This window comes from Empidonax traillii, unplaced genomic scaffold (assembly GCF_003031625.1).
Source record: "Empidonax traillii isolate 1590-97213 ecotype Southwest subspecies unplaced genomic scaffold, ASM303162v1 scaffold1001:size240121, whole genome shotgun sequence".
In the NCBI taxonomy this organism is placed as follows: Eukaryota; Metazoa; Chordata; class Aves; order Passeriformes; family Tyrannidae; genus Empidonax; species Empidonax traillii.
Window position 1 is genome coordinate 159,186 of NW_020956194.1, and position 20,601 is coordinate 179,786.

Genomic DNA, 20,601 nt, shown 5'->3' on the forward strand with positions numbered 1-20,601 from the left:
TCCTTCCCTCTCCTTATCACAGCTCCCTGACCTCTCCAAGTACAGGCAGCACAACTTTGTGACCAGACACAGAACAGCACTTGGGTGCAAGCAATCAGCTGTTACTCCCCCTAATTTCACCAGCAGGCACAACCAAGGATTGATGCCTCAGCTCTATTCAGGCTTTTTTTAAATACTCAATTATGCAATAAGATCGTATTTCTAATTAAACGTCTGTCACAAAGCGTAAGATACCTTTGATTAAAACAAGTTTTGTACATTTTTCAGAGTATATCTATTTAGACATTTTTCTAGCAAGTCTCTCCCTCACATATAAAAATGAGGAACTCAAGGTTTAATGATCAACATTTAAAACCAAAGCTATATCATACCTTTCTTTTCAATTTCAGCTTTATCATAGTTTGGCCTCAGTTTGGCCCCTTTGTCTGCCAACAATGCTACAAGTGCTTGAGTAACCACAAAATTTGGAGATGTGACAAGTTTGTTTTCTTCTGCAATCCCCCTTAAAAAACTTGGCAAAAATTTCCGCTGAATTGGATCATCAACTGTTGTCAAGTTCACGCCAGTTGCTGCAGAAATCAAATTCTAGAAACAAAGAATTGAAGACGATAATTATTTATCGTTCTGGTTATGCAGAACAAACAGAAACAGAAATTTTAGAGAACGTTTTCAGGTAGATGAATCAGGCAAAGTTTTAAAGGTTTTTAATTTTTTTTTTCCTGTACTCAAGACAAAACTCCACCAGAGCCTAAACAGAAAACTCCTATGAAAACAAAGAGCACATCCATTTTCCCCACTTAAAAAAAGAGCACTCAACAAAAAGACGTATAGTTACTTGATTTTTACCAACAATAAAACACAGCCTTGTGCAAAGCCAGAAACAAGAACTCTGAGGAGATCCTCAAAGTGAGCTCAGAAGCTGGAATGATCCACATGTACAGAAGGGATTGCTTCATCTCAGGTATGTAAGTGTCGCAGATGAGAGGGCAATCCTACCTGTGTGCACAACTGCACCAGCAGCTTTGCAGCACTGGGAGTGTTCGATGCCAGGCACCCAACTGCAGTGCTCAGGTAGGCAAGGCAAGAGATGGGCTTGCTGGTTTTGCTGTGGATGCCCCTGGCTCTCTCTGCTGAGCTGGACACCGTGGACGGGCTGGTGGACAGCCCTGCCCTCCCCGCCGCCGCCAGGCACATCAACCGCACCAACGTCCGGATGTCCGTCAGCCCCAGGGACTCCAGGCCAGCTGCCAGGCTGCAACTGGAACCACTGGAAAGATGGATGGAAATGGATGGTTAAAACAACAAAAAACAGCAGAATTCTTTCTCTTAGAAGTATTATGTAAGTTACAGAAAATGAGAGTCGCTCCCCCGAATAGTTTAAAATCGCGTCCTTATCAAACATCACTCGGTAACTGGTTCTGAAGGTAAAAGTGTTGCCAAAGATGCCACCAACCTGACAGACAACAGTGAGAGTGCTCTCATAACCATGGTTCTTGCCAGGAGGACTTGGGCAGCAGCTGTCACTCTCCTCAGAGCCATCACCCGGTCGTGAGGATTGGCCAGGGCAGCTGCCTGTTCTCCCAGGGTTATCCTGCCAGAGGAACTCTTCTCTATTGAGCCGTGACAGCCTTGGAAACAATCGTGATTTGTATTAGTGTTGAAAGAAAACCAAAACTTCATCAGACAGAAGTAAATCTAGCCTAAGTCTGTAATCCACTCATGCATTTTTCAGTATTTCATAGAGAACTATATGGTGAGAATGACTGAGAGGAAAATACACTCTGAAATACACTCCATAATTTAATCCTTCCTCATTTGCATAGATGAGAACTACTTGACAATACTCAGGGTAATCTCAACTCCTCTGTTTCCCTTTTCTATCAGAGAGGCCTCCTTGAAGTCCCAACTTAAATCCATTCTTTGAGTGCAAAACATGCTACTGGCATCCACTGTTGAACTATGGGCACAGATTTATTGGTAAATGAAGCTTCGAGCCTCCTGCTAATTCATAATCCTCATTGCTCTGTAATTAAGGCCATTTTAGAGCCTGTCTTCACTCCCTCAGGGTGGCAGGCAGGAAATATTGTCACTGTTACTGCACCACACCTACAAAAACCACACTAAAGGGGAGGGGAAGGTGGTATATTATGATCATTTCTTCTTTGAATGAAATGCATTTGACATTTACCTATTTGCATCAGCGTTTCTTCCATGCTGTTGGTGGCTGTGACCATTGCAACAGAAGCCCCCAGGGGGTCACTGTCGGGGAACTGGACGGGCTCGGGGACAATTCGTCGATCGTTCAACCCAAGAGGTCCAGCCAGCAATTCAAACTCTTCTTCCCCTGTCAGCTTTTCATCTTCATCTACATCTAACATATCCCAGTCTTCTAGAGTTGGGGAAATAGAGTTAGACTTGGTTACAAAAGCTAGAATATTAAATAATTCCAATTAATTAAAAAAAAAACAAAACAGTGCAAGGTGCAAAATGCGTATTGTCGTTTGCAACTCGGTAAATCTTAAAAACTCATCTCCTGATGTCGACACAGACACAATAGTAGAATCCAAACACCTTTAATCTATCAGTAGATGGACTTGCCCCAAGTCCTGGAGCACTCGTTTAGTCTCAGATACACAGATGTGGTAAATCATACAATTGCCATCATGCAGCTCACAGAAAGGACCACAATCAAAGAACCATCTGGGAAAGCTTTTCTACAGATACCAGAAATAATCTGTTTAAAGCAGAAAACCACTCCCAGGCCAAAGGTAGAAGAATTAAGAACAAGTCTAATGGCAGACTTTTAAGACATTAATTTACACTAATTTCTCCCACAAAGGTAGCTGAAGGGAAGTATTTGAACATCAGGTTTTGCATGTGCAGTTCTGGACACAATATCTCCCCACAACACCTTATCACCCCAAGTCAGGTATTTGCCATTTCAACTGCTTAGATGAAAAATGGGGGGAAAAAATCACTGGGCTTTTTTCTGATTTGAACTAAAAAAAAAAAGCCCAAAACTAAAATATTACATCTAATTGGGAGATCTAAAAATATACCTTTGTGTGCAGTTTCAGGTTTATTTGCATGGAAGTACTTTTATGAAAATATAAACCACTGTGCAACTTCAAAACTTACCTTCATAAACACTGTCTTGTTTACCTATCAAATCAGGAGCCTGGCCTTTGTACCTGCAGGAAAAAAGAACAAAGGAAACAACTGTATGGCTCCAATATTTTGAAAACATGCATAACAATTTTAAAGTTGGTTCCTTATTAAACCTAACCTTCCTGTTACGTCTGCATACGTTTGTGAGTGATTGTGGAAATGGTTAATAAGAGAGAAATAGATAAAAGGGGCTAAAAGCGTGTGTGGAGAGGGGGAAGAATTTGGCAGTATTAATGTGAGAAAGGCCCACAGAAAATACCGCAACTGTCAGATAAAACTGATTAAAGGTTTCCACAAGTCAATAAGAAGCAAAATCCCTGTTTTTCACTCATAACCCAGAAGCATCAAGTTCACTTTTCTTTTCTAAATACGCATTTATCGAACACAGCGAGAGACTTTAAGGCCGGGGGAACTCCGCTGGGAATTCCACGGGCTCCTTTCTCCGTACCTTTCGGAAGTGGACGTTTTGGATTTGCTCTTCAGGGCCAGGTACTTCTCTCTGCAGATGCCACACAACAAGTAGTAGGGGTTGCCACTGCCACACTCGCCCCCGAACCAGCCGTCCACGTAGGAGCCGTTGCTGCGATAGCCCTGCCGGTTGGCGCTGCGCCCGCAGCCCGGGTGGTTCCTCTTCATGTGCTGGTTGAAGCTCACCACGCTGGACTCGCACAGCTCACAGACCACCACCTCTTCTCTGTCCTCAGACTCGCAGACGTGCTGCACGGGAAGATTTGCACGTGTTGTTGGCGCAGAACAGATCCCGTCACGTCAGGTACAAACCGCGCCCACGAGCTCAGGTGGGTGTCCCGGCACGTTTTTGTTACACTCACGGTGAGATTTATATGCTCAACTGGCACAGAAGCAAAGCAGCATCACAGAATGGCTGATGTTGGATGGGACCTCTGGAGATCATCTCATCCAACCCCCCCTGCTCAGGGCCACCTAAAGCCCAGGACCTTGTCTAGGTGGCTTTTCCATATCTCCAGGGATGGAGACACCACAACCCGTCTAGGCAACCTGTGCCAGTTCTTGGACATTCTCACAGTTGAGGAGGTGTTTCCTTATTCTGCTGGGCTTCAGTTTGTGCCACTGGCTCTGGTTCTGTCACTGGAAAGAGCCTGGATTTACACACTGCCTGCAGGTATTTATACACATCAGTAAGATGACTGCCCTGAGTCATCTCTGCCCCAGGCTGAACAGTCCCAGCTCCCTCAGCCCTTCCTCAGAGGATACTCCAGTCCCTAAATCTTCCTTTCTGCCTTTCACTGGACATAATGAAGAGAACACCACCTCAAAACAGGAAAAAACAGCTGGAAGTAAAGTTTCGGAGGAGACACCGAAACAAATGAACACCAAGTTTCCGATTCAATTTCAGATTGACTCATAATTCTTGTCACATATAACTCTTCTAACCCTGCTCACAGGCAACACTGTCTTGATCTGGTTCTCCTCAGAACTTGTCTGAAACTAAATCTAACAAATATTTTTTTGTTTCAGACAATCAAATTTTACGTATCAGCCAATTTCAAGGTTTTATCTCAATCTGAAGTTCATTTTTCTGTAAGTACATTTCTGTCCTAAGACAGTAATTTCAGTGAGGTGTCTCAGTGAAACAAGTGCTCTGAAAAATTCAATATGCACACTGAAACTTGCTTCCATATCAAAGTCAGCCAACATTACAATTAGGAGACAAAACCTTAGTCTTATGAGTTGTCTAATTTGACATGGATAATCCAAAGATTACCAAACTGCTGTTATTACATTTCTTTTCCACCTCAAGAGTATTTTACTGCTCCACACAACAATTCAGTGAGCACTGTCACCACATCCTTCCCAGAGAATGAAACATATGACAAGATTAAATTAAGAAAAACTGATTTAAGTGCAAATGATGCTGCTGCAGATCTGATACTGTTAATAGCAGTACTAGAAGAGGCATTTAGAACTGTGTTATCTCACACAGCTAAGCCATCTGGAAACACCTACTTGATTTTTAACTGATATCATCAGAACAACTCTACACACATCACAACACACGCTAGTTGTGTTCTCATCTGTCCGGGGAGAGAGAAGAAAAACTACATCCATGGGGAAGTGCTGAGCAAGAAACACGGGAAAACACTATTCTTGATCTAGAAATGAAGCTACAGAATAAACAAAAAGATTTGAAGCACTGCTGGCATTTAGAGCCGTTTCCAAACAGGATTTAAGCGTTCACATGTTACTTGAAAATTCCCAAACCCGAGCATGCAGAAAGCAGTAAGTTAAAGCAGCCCCCGCTGCAGTCACACACACCCAGGTAGGCCAGTCCAATACCTCTGGGATCCACATTCCCAGAATATCATTATCACTAGCCAGGTCTTGCCCAAACATGGCTTCCATGGCTTCGTCATCCAGGTCGATCTCCAGCTCCTCGTCCAGGTTGAAGTCGTACAGAGCCCCCGGATCCTGCTGCAAGGAGACCCCTTCCCGCCGGCTCTGGTTCCTGTGGGCCTGCACAGAGCGGTACAACCCCGCTCCAGGCAGAAAAGGAGGGACAAACGGGAAAGCACGACTTTTATTTGACATGGAACAGAGACGGCTCTACTTTTGACTTCATTTGTAACTCTTCTGCTAACCATCCTCTGCTTATTACCACACGAAACACTGAACTGTGCAGCGACACACAGGTGAGAGGGAGTTTTCTACATTTCAGGCCAAGTCCCAGTCCCCCTCCTGTTCCCTCCCTGCTTAGGCCAAGCCCTTGTGTGTCCCTGAGGGCACTCACCAGCCCCGTGTGTGTTTGTGAGGGCACTCACCAGCCCCTTGTGTGTCCCTGACGGCACTCACCAGCCCCTTTATGTGTCCCTGAGGGCACTCACCAGCCGCTTGTGTGTCTGTGAGGGCACTCACCAGCCCTTTATGTGTCCCTGAGGGCACTCACCAGCCCCTTGTGTGTCTGTGAGGGCACTCACCAGCCCTTTATGTGTCCCTGAGGGCACTCACCAGCCCGTGCCAGCCCTTTATGTGCCCCTGAGGGCACTCACCAGCCCGTGCCAGCCCTTTATGTGTCCCTGAGGGCACTCACCAGCCCGTGCCAGCAGGGTCCGGGCAGCCAGGTCGAATTTGTGCCTCCGTGTCACAGCCGAGCGACTCCTGGAGGGAGGGCCACTGGCAGCAGCTGCATTGTCCACGTGATCCATATTATCAGGGCTACAAGAGTTCGTAATTTACTGGTTAGTCAAACCAAGTTTTAACCAACCACAATACAGTAAGGGAGGAAAAATACCAAAGTCATGTTTAGGAGCATTTTTTTTTTTCCTTTCTTTCGTGGAAGGAAAAAAAAGAGGAATTTGGAGGTCAAGAATTTTCAGTCCCACTGAGCACTGAGTATTTTGCTGTGGTTTTGACTGTGACATTTACCCCAAACAAATCAGATGCAGCAATGTCAATACCTATCTGATGCCCTCCATAGGGCCTAAGCACTGCAGATGTTTTGGGAGAGCACTCATCTCTGTGTTAACTACAGCTTGAACTGGGTTTTTTCTCGTTTTTAAAAGAAATAAACCCAACATCTCTGTTGCTGCTCACTGAATTGATCTCCCTTTTGCCCCAAATCTTTTGCTAAACATCAGTTTAAGTTACTTTATTTGTCCCAACTGAAATCTATGAGTTCTCCATGAACTGACAGTTAATCTGGGACAAACTAAGGGAGGAAACCTAAAAACACCTATCTCAGTAGGACTGAGGAATGTGAACAAATGGCCCCAAAATGTATCTTGTAATGGTCATTCTCTGTATTAAAAGAAATGCTGGTATGATTCCTGACAGGGGTCACTTCAAAATGTAACCCCACTTCCAGGATTTAAAGAAACCCAACAAAACAGCAACGGAAAAGAACCCACCAAAAAGCCCCAAAAAGAACCACCACCTTCTTTAAGAGCTAGTTTAGCTCTAAGGTTGTGAAGGTGACTGAGAAAGTAAACTTCAAGTTTCATCTGCTCTGGACAAACCAAGAATTAATTTTAAAAGGTAGAAAAATCCCAGTTCATGTATAAACTGCAGGGGAAGAAGTGCACCAACAAAATTTGGTTTTCTTACTCCATCTTTCAGTTAAAATGCAATTATAAGCCCTCATTTTTTTCATTCTTCCTTTCCTTTTTTTTTTTTTTTTTTTAAGGAAACATGCTTAGTCACATTCTTGCTCAGTTCTGCACAGCACTGGAAAACAAATTCACCAGGTACACCTAAACAAATTGCATCTTTGCTCCTACTCGTGCAGTAAGAAAATTCCAGAGCAGCACCACAGTAACTCTGTCAGCAGCACCGAACCTGTGAGATGTCCAGGATCAGGAACATCACAAGCAGTGGCAGGAGAACGACATGTTACCTCTCACTAAAGCCTTCCTCCATTTCAGTGGCATCAGCAGAAGGGATATCCCCTGGAGACTGTAAATAGCAATGATCTCCAGATTTCCCCCCGCTGCCGGAGACGATTGTCCCGTGCCGTGACTCTGCAGTCCCCTCCGACTGGGGCTCCTCATCATCTTCATTGCCAGGGTGCTCTATCATCCACATGGCCAGCACTGTGATGTTCTGGGCATCTGCTTCTCCTCTGGCACCTGAAAGCAGGGAAATCACGCTTCACACCTGTATTTTATCACTGATGGTTATTTTAAAAAATCGGTTTTTCCCCATAAATGGTTAAAGAACTTAAAAATTAATCATTTTACTGGAGAAAAGTGTTTCATGCGCATCCAATCTTTCGGTTTAAACTGATTTACCTGTGGCTTCCATAGCTTTGGCAATCTGCCTGAGGGAGAAGCCCATCTCCAGCAATGGCACAGCGATGGCAGGAGGAGGGGGGGATGTGGAAAGTCGGCTGCTTGGATCAGACAGAGCTGGAAAGATGGAAAATGTCAAGTGCATAAATCTTTCTTTGGAGTTACTTTACTAGGCCTTGCTTTGCCACATCAGCTTCACATACGGGAATAACTGCTCTCAACTTTTCTCTCCATCACTTGCCACAAAGTAAGATATTTTCTGGAATGAAACCCCAAGCTGTTCATTGTTATTGATAACCCAGGTTATCTGTGCCTCTGCTCCAGTAAGGTACTGACGACAATCAAAGAAATATTTCTTTTAAGACACCTCTATTATTTTCATTTAAAGCTGTATCAAATTATCTATTTGATCTGTATTTAGCTAGCCTAGAGAAGTTCTCCTTGTCCCAATCAGGACTCCCAAATGTTAAGAGATCACACCAGCACACATCCCTCACAAGGGGCAGGAAGGCACCTCAACTAAGCTGGTAATGCATCTGAAAATGAATAGGAATAAAAAGTTTCTCACTTGGGAATTTTAAAGCACAGACTTTGTTTCTCAGCACGAATATGAAATCTGGAGAACATACTTTACCTTGGGCTCCTTTGTTCATTTAATGCAAAACATACATATGTATTTTGGTTTTAGTGTTATCTCCTCTGCCCCACAGCACTCATTTGTGCTCTTCAGAAGCTCAAGACCCTCACTCAACAATTTGCTCAGTCTCCAATTATTTCATGTTTCTGTTTTGAAGCCTCCCATTCCCTTCACAAGATTATTCTGACAGGAGCATGAGGACCCCAGGAAGGTGGGACAGCCCTTTCCATCTCATTAAATGTAATGAATTGCAATTAATGAGCCATACTGGTGTATGTATCATAAAATACACCAGTTCTTGTTTTCTACATGGTTATGTGATCTAACATGCTAGAAAATTAGTGCATGTGACAGTGGCACACAAGCAAGGAACAAGCCCAAATCAGACCAACATTTTGAAGCAATTACCAATGACATGCATTCTGGTTTTGTACATGCAGTTGGTAATCCAACCCACAGCTTTTGAAAACTCACTTCATTTGCTTGATGAAGTCTGCAGCTAGATAATCTACATTTTTTTGTGCTAAAATAGTCACCAAAAGGTTTTCAACAATGCTTTGAACGTTAGGCTGCCTTAGAAAGAAACTGGGTTTGTTTTCAATCTCTGCAATCCTGACACTGAGCTCCTGGGAATTTACTGACTCGTCCACACTTCCATCGACACCTCCAAGGTTACCTGTACGATTGGCAGGTCTGGCAGACTGGGAGTCAGGGGAAGTCAGGCTTTGTCTCCTTCCAACCTCATCTGAAGGAGATGTTGGTAAAGAAGATATTGGAGGGGTCTGAGCACGCCGTGCTGGAAGCACAGTTGTGGTTGGGTAGCTGGAGAACATTTGCCTGGAAAAGAAAACAGGAGATGTTTCTATCCAAAAGAGTTATGCTGGGAAAGGTCTGACACAAGAAATGCTTCAAATTGGAGTGCACTTGGTAAAATCCTACTTTACAGCAGTTGTGTTTTGTAAGGGTAAGGCACAGCACATACACAGAGAGGGGCAGAGAAACCCTGTCAGAACAGTTCATTCCTACCAATTTACCTGTAACATTAATTCTAAGTATGCACCTAAAAATCCCCTCCCAGACCAAGGGCTGTCCTAGGAACTAAACGATGAGTAAACGCTTTTCCCATTTCCCCAGTTTGTTCAGAACTCAGGCAGAGTAATAAAACAGGTGAATATTTTCACTGTCCCGGTACAAAGACATCATTCTGGCTTTTATCAAATTATATCTGCAAAACCTCTAAGAATTATTAAACTTAGAATGGGACTCCATGCAGCGTAAAGCAGATTGCGTTCAACATCCCAAATCAGTCTCTGCAGATCACCCAGGTTTATCTTCCATTTCAGTATATAAAATGAAACGATGTCTTAGCTTACAGGATGACACCTCCCAGCTAAGATCTACTCTGGTTTGAGAATCAACAAACATTTGTTAACAATAACAATACAGACGTTAATAATTTAAGCTGTACCAAATAAACAGGAGAACTGAAAGACAACTTCAGCAAGGTATTTTCTCCCTCTTGAACCACTCAGATATTACACATACACACAGCGCAGAATAAAAGCTTAACAGTTTTTTATTTCTAATAACACAAAGCCTGCAAGGCAAAGTAACTAATTAAACTGTGCCCTCTGCAGAGGCACTTCTGGACAGTAAATACAAACAGTAGCATCTTCAAAGGCTTATCTAAAGACATCTATTGTAAATAAACCACACAGCTGGCTCCCCACACCCCCAAAATCATACATGCTGCAGATGTTTTACCTAAGAAGGCTGAGAGGCATAACCCCAGGTGATTCTGAAGCTGGAACTGTTTCTGTGTCAGTGACTGGAGTAGTAGCAGTGGTTGTATCCTCCAGAGAGCTGCTCATGAAAGAAGTTGTGCTGGAAGCAGAAGGGCTGGTTGTCACCGGAGTCTGGGCTTGCTGAGACTGATCACCTTCTTCTACTTGTTGCTCCACTTCTGCAGGGGAAAAGGGGAGGTTACAGGCAACATTAATATAACTGTGTAGGGCAAAACAGTAGCCATGGCTGAACTTCCAGCTTTCAAAAATAACTGTCATTATTCCAAATTCTCCCCGGGAATGCACACCATACACTCACTTCTGCTGCCAGTAATCACAGACTGATGTAAAGAAATCAGCCCACGAGCTCCTGCTGTCGTGATACCAACACAAGGTAAACAGCAAGTAAGACATTTACTTCCAGCAGATCTTACTGTATTTAGATTTATGGTTGTAACAGCCAGGATTATTCCCAAAACAGGTAACAGGGAAGAGGTCTCAGACATGGAAACAGAGCTGATTAACTACAAAGCTATCTTTAACCCCGTTGTCCGAGTAACATTTTTAAGAGGCGTTTTTTGTTGGTTTAGGAGTGCAAATCCTTCTGACAATTACAGACAGAACTGCTCATTATTAAATAGCACTATAGGCAAATTAGAAGCTCCTATATTTCTGATTGACTGATATACATTCACTATTTATTTTAATAGGGAATTGGAAAAAAGGCAAAAAAGTCAGTATTACGTTTATAAAACAGTAAAAGTGCTTTTCAAAATTTCTCTGTCCAATTAAGACTCCTCCAAAGCACAACCACCACAAAATTACGAGACTGTGTTGTCTGTATTATCGTTGCCACGAACAACTATAATTAAAATGAAAAAATAAAAATCAACGTAGCCTTATAGTCCCATCATTTTGAAAACGTACCTGGTTTAAGTCTGCCACCAAACTGGTCCTCCAGCAGCCCGTGAACCACTAACTTGTAGATCATGGCTTGTGCCCGCTCCAGGTCTGCCAGCCCCAGGGCTCTCTTGATGGGTGACCTCATGACCGCCCGTTTCACCATGTGCCTCATGAGGAACTGCAGGGCCGCCCTCATCTCCACGTCCTCGTGCACCACCGGGGAACCGGCGCAGTCCGAGTTGTGCCCGTTTTCCGCCAGCACCTTGGGGATCAGCAGCAGCTCGGCGTATTTGCTGCAGCTCAGCAGGACGCTCAGGGACTTCATGGCCCCCAGGTAAAGGTAGGACAGCTGCACAGCCCTGATCTCCGACTGCACTATGTCGTGACTCCTCGGGCTGTGCTCGTGGTTCTTTTTCCTGCCTTCCCCAGGTTGGTGTTGGGATTCCATACCTAGCGTCGAAGGTTCTAAAGAGAAGGAAACGATTTCATTTTCCAGCTTGGAGCTCGTGGCACCGTGTCCTTTGCTGTCGTCGGCGCTCGCTCCCGACCGCGCGTCCCATGCGGCGTCGCCCTCCGCTTTCTGATCCGTTTCCCCTTTCTCTTCGGATTCGTGCCTGTGTTTTTTCTCGTGCCTCTTGGTGCTCTGCTTTCCCACGTCTTCGTGAATGCCAGTCAGATAGGTAAGGTCCAGCAACACGGTGGCTGTCAGCCCACGAAATCTCGCAACGTCAAAAGGCAGTGGCTCACAGGGCTCCAGGTTATACAGGGGGGTGTCACTAGGCGACCAAAAAGTTGGGAAGCTTTAATAAAGATCAGAATGACACAGGAAAAAGCAAGTGAGGGAGAGACAGGAGGAAAGTACAGGAAATAATGTAGGCAAAGTAAGATGTAAAATATATTCGATAAAATAAACAAAGCGATTCTAAAAATCAAATGCAAACGTGGGGGTGGGGGGATAATGAGGTTATGGCCAGAAAACAGGGAGATATGGTTTCAAAGTAAAGGCAACAAAGCATACACAGGTTTTCAACAAGCACTGAAACCCAGAAGCCCCTCAGAAGCTCTCAATTCTCTGCTGACATAGGCTTTGGTTGGATTATTTACAAGTATGTAACATGCTTCTGCTAAAAAACTACCTTAAGGTCAATTTTATCATTGTACCTGAGCTGAATCTTGAGCACAGATACAAAAGTTTATAAAGGAAAAACATTTCACAGGAAGGAAAAGCTTCGATGGACCTCATGTTCCTGTTCAAGTATTCATCACCACACTGCTGACAGCTCATGGTAATTCTGTCTCTGGTATGTCAGGACAGATTACTTGGTGAGAACAGTGATTTTAAAAACACAGCTCAGAAAAGCCAACAGACACAGAGCTCTATCTGTCATCTACATCCACTGGTACCTTCAGGTAATATTTAGGACTGTTACACTTGGCTAATTTTCACTTGAAGCAGGACAAAAATTCACCAGTCTATATGTCCTACATCTTGTATTTTCCATACATCCAGCAGATAAACAATTTTTAAATCTTCCTTTTATTATCCCAAAATGTTTTCTTTCCCACTTTACAATATAAACTTCTACCTAAAAATGAAAGCAAGCTTTAGCCTTCTTTTAATTAAGAAGGTACACTCTGAACTGAACTCAATGCTTTACCAAGTTCAAGTGCTGTGCCACTTCACTCAAATAAAGGTTCAAGTTATTTCAAGGCCACACTCACTTTAAGGCTCTACTGTCACATTTAAAAGAATTTATACCTGGAACTAAATCGAGACAACTCTGCAACAGCTCTAAGAGGTAAACTGACCTTGGCTGTTTCAAAATGTCTTTTTTTTTTTTACTGGCAGTGAAAGAAAATAATTAGTGCTGAATTTCTCGACAAGACTGTGGTTCAGCTACAGGCAGAAGTAGCTTAAGAAATTAAATGAGTCCAATCTTTCCACACAGAAACACAGGTAGGTCCTGTGAGAGCACCAGAGAGCCCAGAGAAGCCACTGGCTTCATTGCAGAGTCTCCTTCCAGGTGCCTTCCCTTTGAAGGCAAGACAAGTGGAAAAGGGGGTATCTCCTTGCAGCCTCCTCCCTGGTTCTCCCCATCCTCAGCAGAACAGCAGCTCCAGCCTGTTCACACCTGGCACAGGGGCACCCCCTGGGCTCCCCACGGGAGTCAGGCCGTGAATGAACCCCCCTTCGAGGCAGCATCAACTTCACCACCGCTCCAGTGTAAACTCAGAGTGACTGCTCAGCACGGCTCTGGTGCGAGCCGAGTGACAACTGTGCCGGTTCCCAAACCCTGACTCCGGTGTGAGCTGAGTGACACTTGTGACGGTTCCCAAACCCTGACTCCGGTGTGAGCTGAGTGACACTTGTGCCGGTTCCCAAACCCTGACTCTGGTGTGAGCTGAGTGACACTTGTGTCGGTTCCCAAACCCTGACTCCGGTGTGAGCTGAGTGACACTTGTGACAGTTCCCAAACCCTGACTCTGGTGTGAGCTGAGTGACACTTGTGACAGTTCCCAAACCCTGACTCTGGTGTGAGGTGAGTGACACTTGTGACGGTTCCCAAACCCTGACTCCGGTGTGAGCTGAGTGACACTTGTGATGGTTCCCAAACCCTGACTCCGGTGTGAGCTGAGCGACACTTGTGCCGGTTCCCAAGCCCCAGCACCCAACACGTACCTGATGGTGATCTCAGCCTCGTCCCACTGCACCTTGGCAGAGGTGCTGCCCTCCTTGACCACGCCCAGCAGGGTGGCGTGCCGGCCCGTCTGCTTGTGCACACAGCGCCCTCCGACCCTGAGCCCGGCATCCACCCCTCCGATGACGGCCAGCACGGGCCACACCTCGGCACACAGCATCTTCAGCTGCAGCTCCGACAGCTCGGCCAGCCCGTGCCGCCCGTGCTTGGCCTTCTCCTCCTCCTTGCTCTCCTTCTCCTCTCTCGCCTCGCTCTCCTCCCGGCTTTGAACCGAGCGGCTCTTCTTGAGCTTTTGCCCCGCTTCTTTGAGGCAGGTTTTGATTTTGTTCAGCCTCTCCACCATCTTTTTGTTGATGCAGTGTGTCCAGCGGTCGGTGCGGTGCAGGATCCGGATCAGCTGGATGGTGGCCTCTGCCAGCACGGCGGCCACGGGACTGCAGATGGGGTCTCCAGGCAGGAGGTCTCTGGGTGTCCCTCGCATCTGCATGTCACAGATTTTCACCTACACGTGGAAGGGAACAGTGTCAAAGTTGTCTTCTCAACATACCTGAATGAGCTCTTTTTATAAACACAGGAGTCTCCTGACTCGAAGTAATTATTAGCATTGCCTCTTCTTGCTTTCCTAATCCATCTGAACGCTGATCAGAACCTTCACCCCTTCAAACTCAAGGATGTTGAAACTACAACAGTCCATGGTTTCTCACAAAAGACTATCCAGAAATCCTAATAGTACATCCTCCCTGGTTTCTGGGGAACTGAATTTTCCATGTAGAACATCAAGTCTGTAAATCAAGGCTAAGTATTAAAATACATTTTGAATTTACAATAGATTACAACAGTTGAAACACTGTATTACCAACATGGTTTTGGTCAGAAATCCCAAACAGCACCATGATGAATTACTGGCTTAGCCCAGTCAAAACCAGCACATCCACCCAGATGAGCACTCAAGTTACCTTCTCTCCTGGATTACTGCTGTAGAACATAACACAGGGGTATAATTCAGCTGCATCCACATCTTCAAAAGCCAGTTTGGGCTCCTAGTGAGAAAAAACCACAACAAAAACCCCCTCAAACTCAGAACAGCTTAACAAGCAAAATCATTAAAACACGAAAAAGTTGTGTCTGTGTGATAAAGGTTTTAAGCGCCGAAACTATCACGAGTTTTAACCGTCACGTCCATCCACGTTGCACTTAAAAACCAAACAACTGACGTTAAATACCTCTCCATTTTTCCCGAAGGAAATGGTTCTCGCTTCCATATCCAGCACACAGGTGATGAAATCTCCTTGGGTGAAGCTGGACAGGGTCAAAGTCTGCTCTCCATTGTGGTAGAGGTTGCCACTGTAGGCCCTGTAGAGCCACATGTCCGAGGTGGTGCGATGGTTAAAGTCGTGGACGGGCCAGCGGGAAACCCCCACGCAGGTGCCCTCATTGCCTCGATTCTCCTTCACGATGTAGAACTGGCAGGGTTGAAAAAAAAAAAATGCAAGAATGGGCACTTGAACACATTAAAGCAGTGGAGATTTTCCTGGCACGTAGGTAGGTACGTTTCTGTTTCAAGTTTATAAGGTGAAATTGTGCTCTAGCTCTAAAATGACATCTTGGTGTATAAGGTCAATCATTGACAAGTCATTTAATCTTCACGTACCAGTAATAAAGAAGACTATATGTAAATACACAAAGAAGTTGGGGGTTTTTTTTCTGGACTCAAAACATAACAGAGGTGTTGGGCTACAAGTGCTAAAAATAATATTACAGAGAGAAAAAAGCTTTTTATCTCATGGTCACAGACTCAAGTGGAAAAAAAAGAAGTATAAGTGTTATGCTCAAAGGTGGTACCAACAAGGACCACAACTAGGTATATATCTATATTCCTGAAAAAATTAAAATCACTTCAGATGGTGTATTAAAACACTGTTCTTGCCAGTCAGGCTGATGTGCCTTTTTGCAAGAAAACAGTGTTTTGTGAAGTGTTTTTCTACAGAAAAAATTCAAAATGTACGTATTTCAGCGGGTAACTTTTGCAAAGCCAGGCACATTCGTGCTGATTACGGATCTTAGGGACAAGAACCATCACCTCTACAAACACACAACACACTGACACTCTCCAACCTGTGCACTGAAATACCCTGACAGCAGCACTCAAAAAGCAGCCACAGACTCTTCCCTTTGGACTGAAAAATCATAAACTCCCAGAATGATTTAGATTGGAGAAGATCTTTAAGATGATTGAATGCAACCATAAACATCACAACGCCATTTACTCAAGAATGTTGCCATGAGGGAAAAAACCAGAGGCAGCTGCTGTTAATACATCCCAGAATATTTCCAAATCCAAGTGAGAGAAGAAATGCACATTTGTGCAACCCACCTTCCACTGGTAACACCCAGAAGTGACTCCAGTGGATGCTAAACCGTATCCTTTGCCTCCACTTCCATGAGTCAGAATCTGCCCGTTCTCCACTATGCAGCACTGAGCCTTCTCAGGATCAAAGGACACCTCCTGGATGGGAAGATTCTCATCCTCATCTTCAGACTCTCCTTGCTTCTGCCAGGAACAGGCCAAAACACGAGTGGTCAGTGTGATTCAGGAGCAATCAGCCACGAGACAAAGGACGAGCGTCGTTACCTGCAGCTTCATTTCTTGCTCTTTCTCCTTGATTTGGATGGCGTGTTTGGCCTGAGCTATTGGAGTCTCCCACATGCAGTCAGACAGAAGTGAGAACAATCTCTCAACAACCTGGTGCATTGGAATAGAATTCAGATTATTTTAACTCCCACATGAGGACAAGTAGAATTGTATTGCTTTACTTTACTTCACATGTATAAACATCAAAATATTTAGTACTCTTGGATTACTGAATATCTACACTGAGCCTCACTAGACTGGATTTTGAACAAACTTAGGAAACATTCATGAATTTAATGAGACAGGTGTAAAGGTTTATAACAAAATATAGAGACCTGAGCCATCTGATCATCTTCCACGCCAGATTCACAGGCAGGCAGCACCGCCTCCAGCACGTGCAGCGCCAGCAGCCTGGTCCTCAGGTTGCCAACCAAGGGAACTCCTGAGGGTGGAACAAACAACAGGTCAGCGATCTCAAAGAGCCCTCTGCATCAGGCCTACACCTGGTTACACCCCACCAGTGCAACTCCTGTGCACATCTACTCTAGTAGGTTCTGATTGCTCCCCGTGTGACGTGTTTCTAACAGGGCTCCATTTCTGGAACCACAAGAAACCCCCCCAGCACGTCCTGCCGGGGTCGTACCTGAGCAGCACTTCTGAGAAGCGATGTTCAGGAGCACTTCTGTCCACTTGGGAGATGCCATCTTGGACTGAATGGCTTTGGAAGACACAACTCTGCGCAGGAAAACCAGGAAGTCGCCCAGGTGCAGCTCTGCCGCGTGCTGCTTGCGCAGGGCAGCTGGGGAGGGAAATGAAACACTGTCACCACAGCTCAACATGACAGCTCCACTGGCAGTCCTGCTACTGTTCTGGAGGTGAAAATGCCATGCTCAGTTATTCCACGGTGGCTGACAGGCGCCCACCAAGCTGTGCTCTCACTTCTGCTCCTCAGCAAGACAGGGACAGAAAAGAAGATTAAACGTTCACGGCCCAAGATATTTTTTTATCCTCATGGGCGAATTATCCCAGACTCAACTGGGGGAAGAATAATTTAATTAATTGCCAATGAAAAATAGAGGAAGAGAAAATTAAAACATCTTCCATGTAACCTCAACATCACTCCCAGCTCTCCTGTCTCACCACCCAGTAGGGCAGTGGTTTTGATGCAAAACACTGAACTTCTTCCCACCCTGAGGGGTATTCCCAAGGAAGTTCTAGCATGAAAATGTCTGTGGAAAGACTTCATATCCTATTTTGTGATTAATTAGCTTGTTGATTCATCAGCCATTGCATTATTTGTAAGTGAAGATCATTATAAGCACAAACAAAAACATATGTACACCTAAAACCAAGCCACAAATGATAATTCTTCAAACCCATAACTGCCACAGAAAATCAAAGTGTTCCTTAAGGACTGCAAACACTGGGAAGACATCAGAATTTCAGAAAATCTTTTCTTGCAGCTTTTTTTTCACATGGCAGTAGTGTCACCCTCCTGCCATCCACTCAAACTGCAAAACTGCTCAAATACAACAATTCCCTGAATAAAACTACATTTATTTCTAGATTGAAATTCAGATGAATCCCTATGACCACACACATGAAAAACACCACCACCAACTCATTCTTCAAGGGAAACTATACTTTATTCCTAATTCCAAACCAGATGGAGTAATTCTTGTTCTCAGCCTGCTCCTGTCCTTACATCACTTTATGCATCGATTCTATATAAATCTGAACAGAGCACTAAATTATTTGACGGCCTGAATCTAATTTACAGAGTTAAAAATGACCCAACAAAAATCAAAACACTGCAGTGATCTCTTCTATTATGGTTTCTGGTATTTTACAACTGTCACAGAAATGATGCAAAATATTTACCTCTGAAGTCTCTCTTCTCGTTATCCCCACTTGAATCCGCCTTTTTGGATTCCACCTCCTCTTCCTCCCCTTCCCCTTCTCCAAAGGAAGCCATAAGCATCACCCCAGCTTGTGACAACAAGTTCTTCAGCTGGCTGCACAACAAATCCAGCAAAGACTGCACCACCTTTGGGCTCAGTTTATCAGCATAGGTTCTGTCCAGACACACAAAAAGTAAAAAAGAAGAGTATTTGAACTGATCCAAGGAACAATAATCGCAGCACCTCCCTCCACCACAGGCTTGGATTATTACTTTTTTTAACTCTTTTAAAACTAATGTCTAATTAAACTAAAACTGTCTAATCTTTGGAGTCAAAGGATATATTTTTAGTACTTCCCAGGGAAAAAAAGAACAGCTTTGTTTATTAATCATAATTCCACTGCAAGTTCCAAGGATGAGGGGTTGTTTCCATGGCTGGGGGGATTTTTTGGTGGAGGGTGACTGAGTTTTTGTCATGACACACCTGGCAGGTAAATGCAACGTGCTGCCTGAACACTGAATGAAGGTGCAAGCACTGAATATCAAATAATAGTCTTGCCCCAAATAGAAAATACTTTCTCCACTGCTGTGTACTGAGTTAAATTAAATATTTAAGTACTGATTGGACTCTGCATCCTGTTCCACGGTCTAGCAGAGGCCACTAATCCTCAGCAAATGATTTCATATTCTGAAAAGCAGCGCGATGCCCTGCTCTGAAGAACTCCTACCAAATTACAGGTATTGTTTTTACAGAAATGATTTTACACAGCAACAGAAAGTCTTATCCCATCAACTGAGCAGATCTACATAAAAAGCTGAACCACCAACTGGGGACTAATCAAATACAATGTTTGCAGGCCAGAGAGTTGTAACTATTCTGGTCCAAACACTCACAAGTTAAATATATTTATAAGTCTTATGTCCATCTTTCTTACGAAGAATATGACTATTTTTTTTTGATCTGCCCTTCACTTACGCACTCCTGAGCAACATTTACCGTCCTACAGAAAGGTTATTTTTCAAGGGTGATGAAGAGTGGAACATTTAAGTTTTCCAAAAGCAAGGGAGCAGATGACACTCACCCCGTGGTGATGGCGAGGATCTGCAGGAGCCTTGTGCTGGCCACTTTCAGAGCTGTGCTGAGCTGGGAAACGCCAGTTTTGGGCAGCAGCTGCAGGGGCTGGCCCAGCATGGTGTCAGTGCCACACAGCTGGGACAGCACGTTCAGCAGCCCCGTGGAAATGGCCAGGGACACGTCCACGGGCTGGTAGTGCACGCTGAGAGCAAACACTGTCACCAGGAGCAGGCGCTGCTGTGCTTCTAGGGGGTCAGAGAGGGGTTTCTGATTAATCAGCTGCTCAGAGGAACGACACCAAGGCAGAAGAACGGCAGATTGTTTTTTAAACACAATTTAATGAGTGAAATTCTCAAGGAAGCAGTGAGGCTTTGTCAGACACTCTGAGGGGGTCTTTCTGCTGTACCCCTTTAATCAGGGTGACTCTGTCAAGGTGGCCAAAGGAAGAACATCATGCAGATCTGGTTTGAGAGGTAAATGTTCTGAGGTTAAATCTCAAACCAGATATTTCTCTCTAGAGAAGGATAACTGGGTACAATACTTCATTTTCTACCTGTACTTCACATGGATTCTCAAGAAACTCCTCTCAGTTTAATTGTAAGTGAGACAGTAAAACAATTCAGGTAAGAATGGCCATTGGGTCCCATTAATAAATTCAAACTCCAGGGTTCTCTGCAGTGCTGGAGCTCTTGGTCAGTGCAGAGCTCAGCTATCCCTTGAGCACAAGGTAATATCTGGATACAGGACAGGACAAAAGGCTTTCCAAAGAGGTAAAATGCCCTGTTCCTCAGCTTTGGGTTTAAAACAAGCTCACTTCACCAAAGGAAGGGATTGGAAATTTCTCACCTCTTCAGAAAATTGCTTTCTTATATCACTGAAAAGCCTAAAAATCACTTTGAAGCCCCAAAAGTGACTGTGGAAGATCGTGGTATGTGGAACAGAAAGGCTGAAAAGACTTAGAATAAGAAGGTCTAACACTTGAAGAGAATGAAGACAGAAAAAGGTTCAAAAGTTTCTCTCTCAGATGAAGAAGTAGATAA

The 20,601-nt window shown here is 44.4% G+C and overlaps 1 protein-coding gene across 5 annotated transcripts in view; it reads right to left on the reverse strand.

Annotated features, from left to right (window-relative positions):
- Window positions 1-20,601, reverse strand: part of HERC1 (HECT and RLD domain containing E3 ubiquitin protein ligase family member 1) — a 91,170-nt gene that overhangs the window by 22,450 nt on the left and 48,119 nt on the right. For all 5 annotated transcript variants that reach the window (XM_027903953.1, XM_027903957.1, XM_027903958.1 and 2 more), the window contains exons 29-50: window positions 19,569-19,806; window positions 18,468-18,661; window positions 17,230-17,385; window positions 16,922-17,028; window positions 16,587-16,697; window positions 16,329-16,505; window positions 15,178-15,417; window positions 14,911-14,994; window positions 13,936-14,456; window positions 11,280-12,055; window positions 10,333-10,531; window positions 9,245-9,405; window positions 7,932-8,048; window positions 7,538-7,769; window positions 6,236-6,360; window positions 5,464-5,684; window positions 3,617-3,885; window positions 3,139-3,191; window positions 2,189-2,389; window positions 1,454-1,628; window positions 997-1,267; window positions 372-585 (exon numbers count right to left, since the gene is read on the reverse strand). In XM_027903953.1, the coding sequence (XP_027759754.1) occupies window positions 372-585; window positions 997-1,267; window positions 1,454-1,628; window positions 2,189-2,389; window positions 3,139-3,191; window positions 3,617-3,885; window positions 5,464-5,684; window positions 6,236-6,360; window positions 7,538-7,769; window positions 7,932-8,048; window positions 9,245-9,405; window positions 10,333-10,531; window positions 11,280-12,055; window positions 13,936-14,456; window positions 14,911-14,994; window positions 15,178-15,417; window positions 16,329-16,505; window positions 16,587-16,697; window positions 16,922-17,028; window positions 17,230-17,385; window positions 18,468-18,661; window positions 19,569-19,806 (4,842 nt within the window). The remainder of the gene's footprint in view (window positions 1-371; window positions 586-996; window positions 1,268-1,453; window positions 1,629-2,188; window positions 2,390-3,138; window positions 3,192-3,616; window positions 3,886-5,463; window positions 5,685-6,235; window positions 6,361-7,537; window positions 7,770-7,931; window positions 8,049-9,244; window positions 9,406-10,332; window positions 10,532-11,279; window positions 12,056-13,935; window positions 14,457-14,910; window positions 14,995-15,177; window positions 15,418-16,328; window positions 16,506-16,586; window positions 16,698-16,921; window positions 17,029-17,229; window positions 17,386-18,467; window positions 18,662-19,568; window positions 19,807-20,601) is intronic.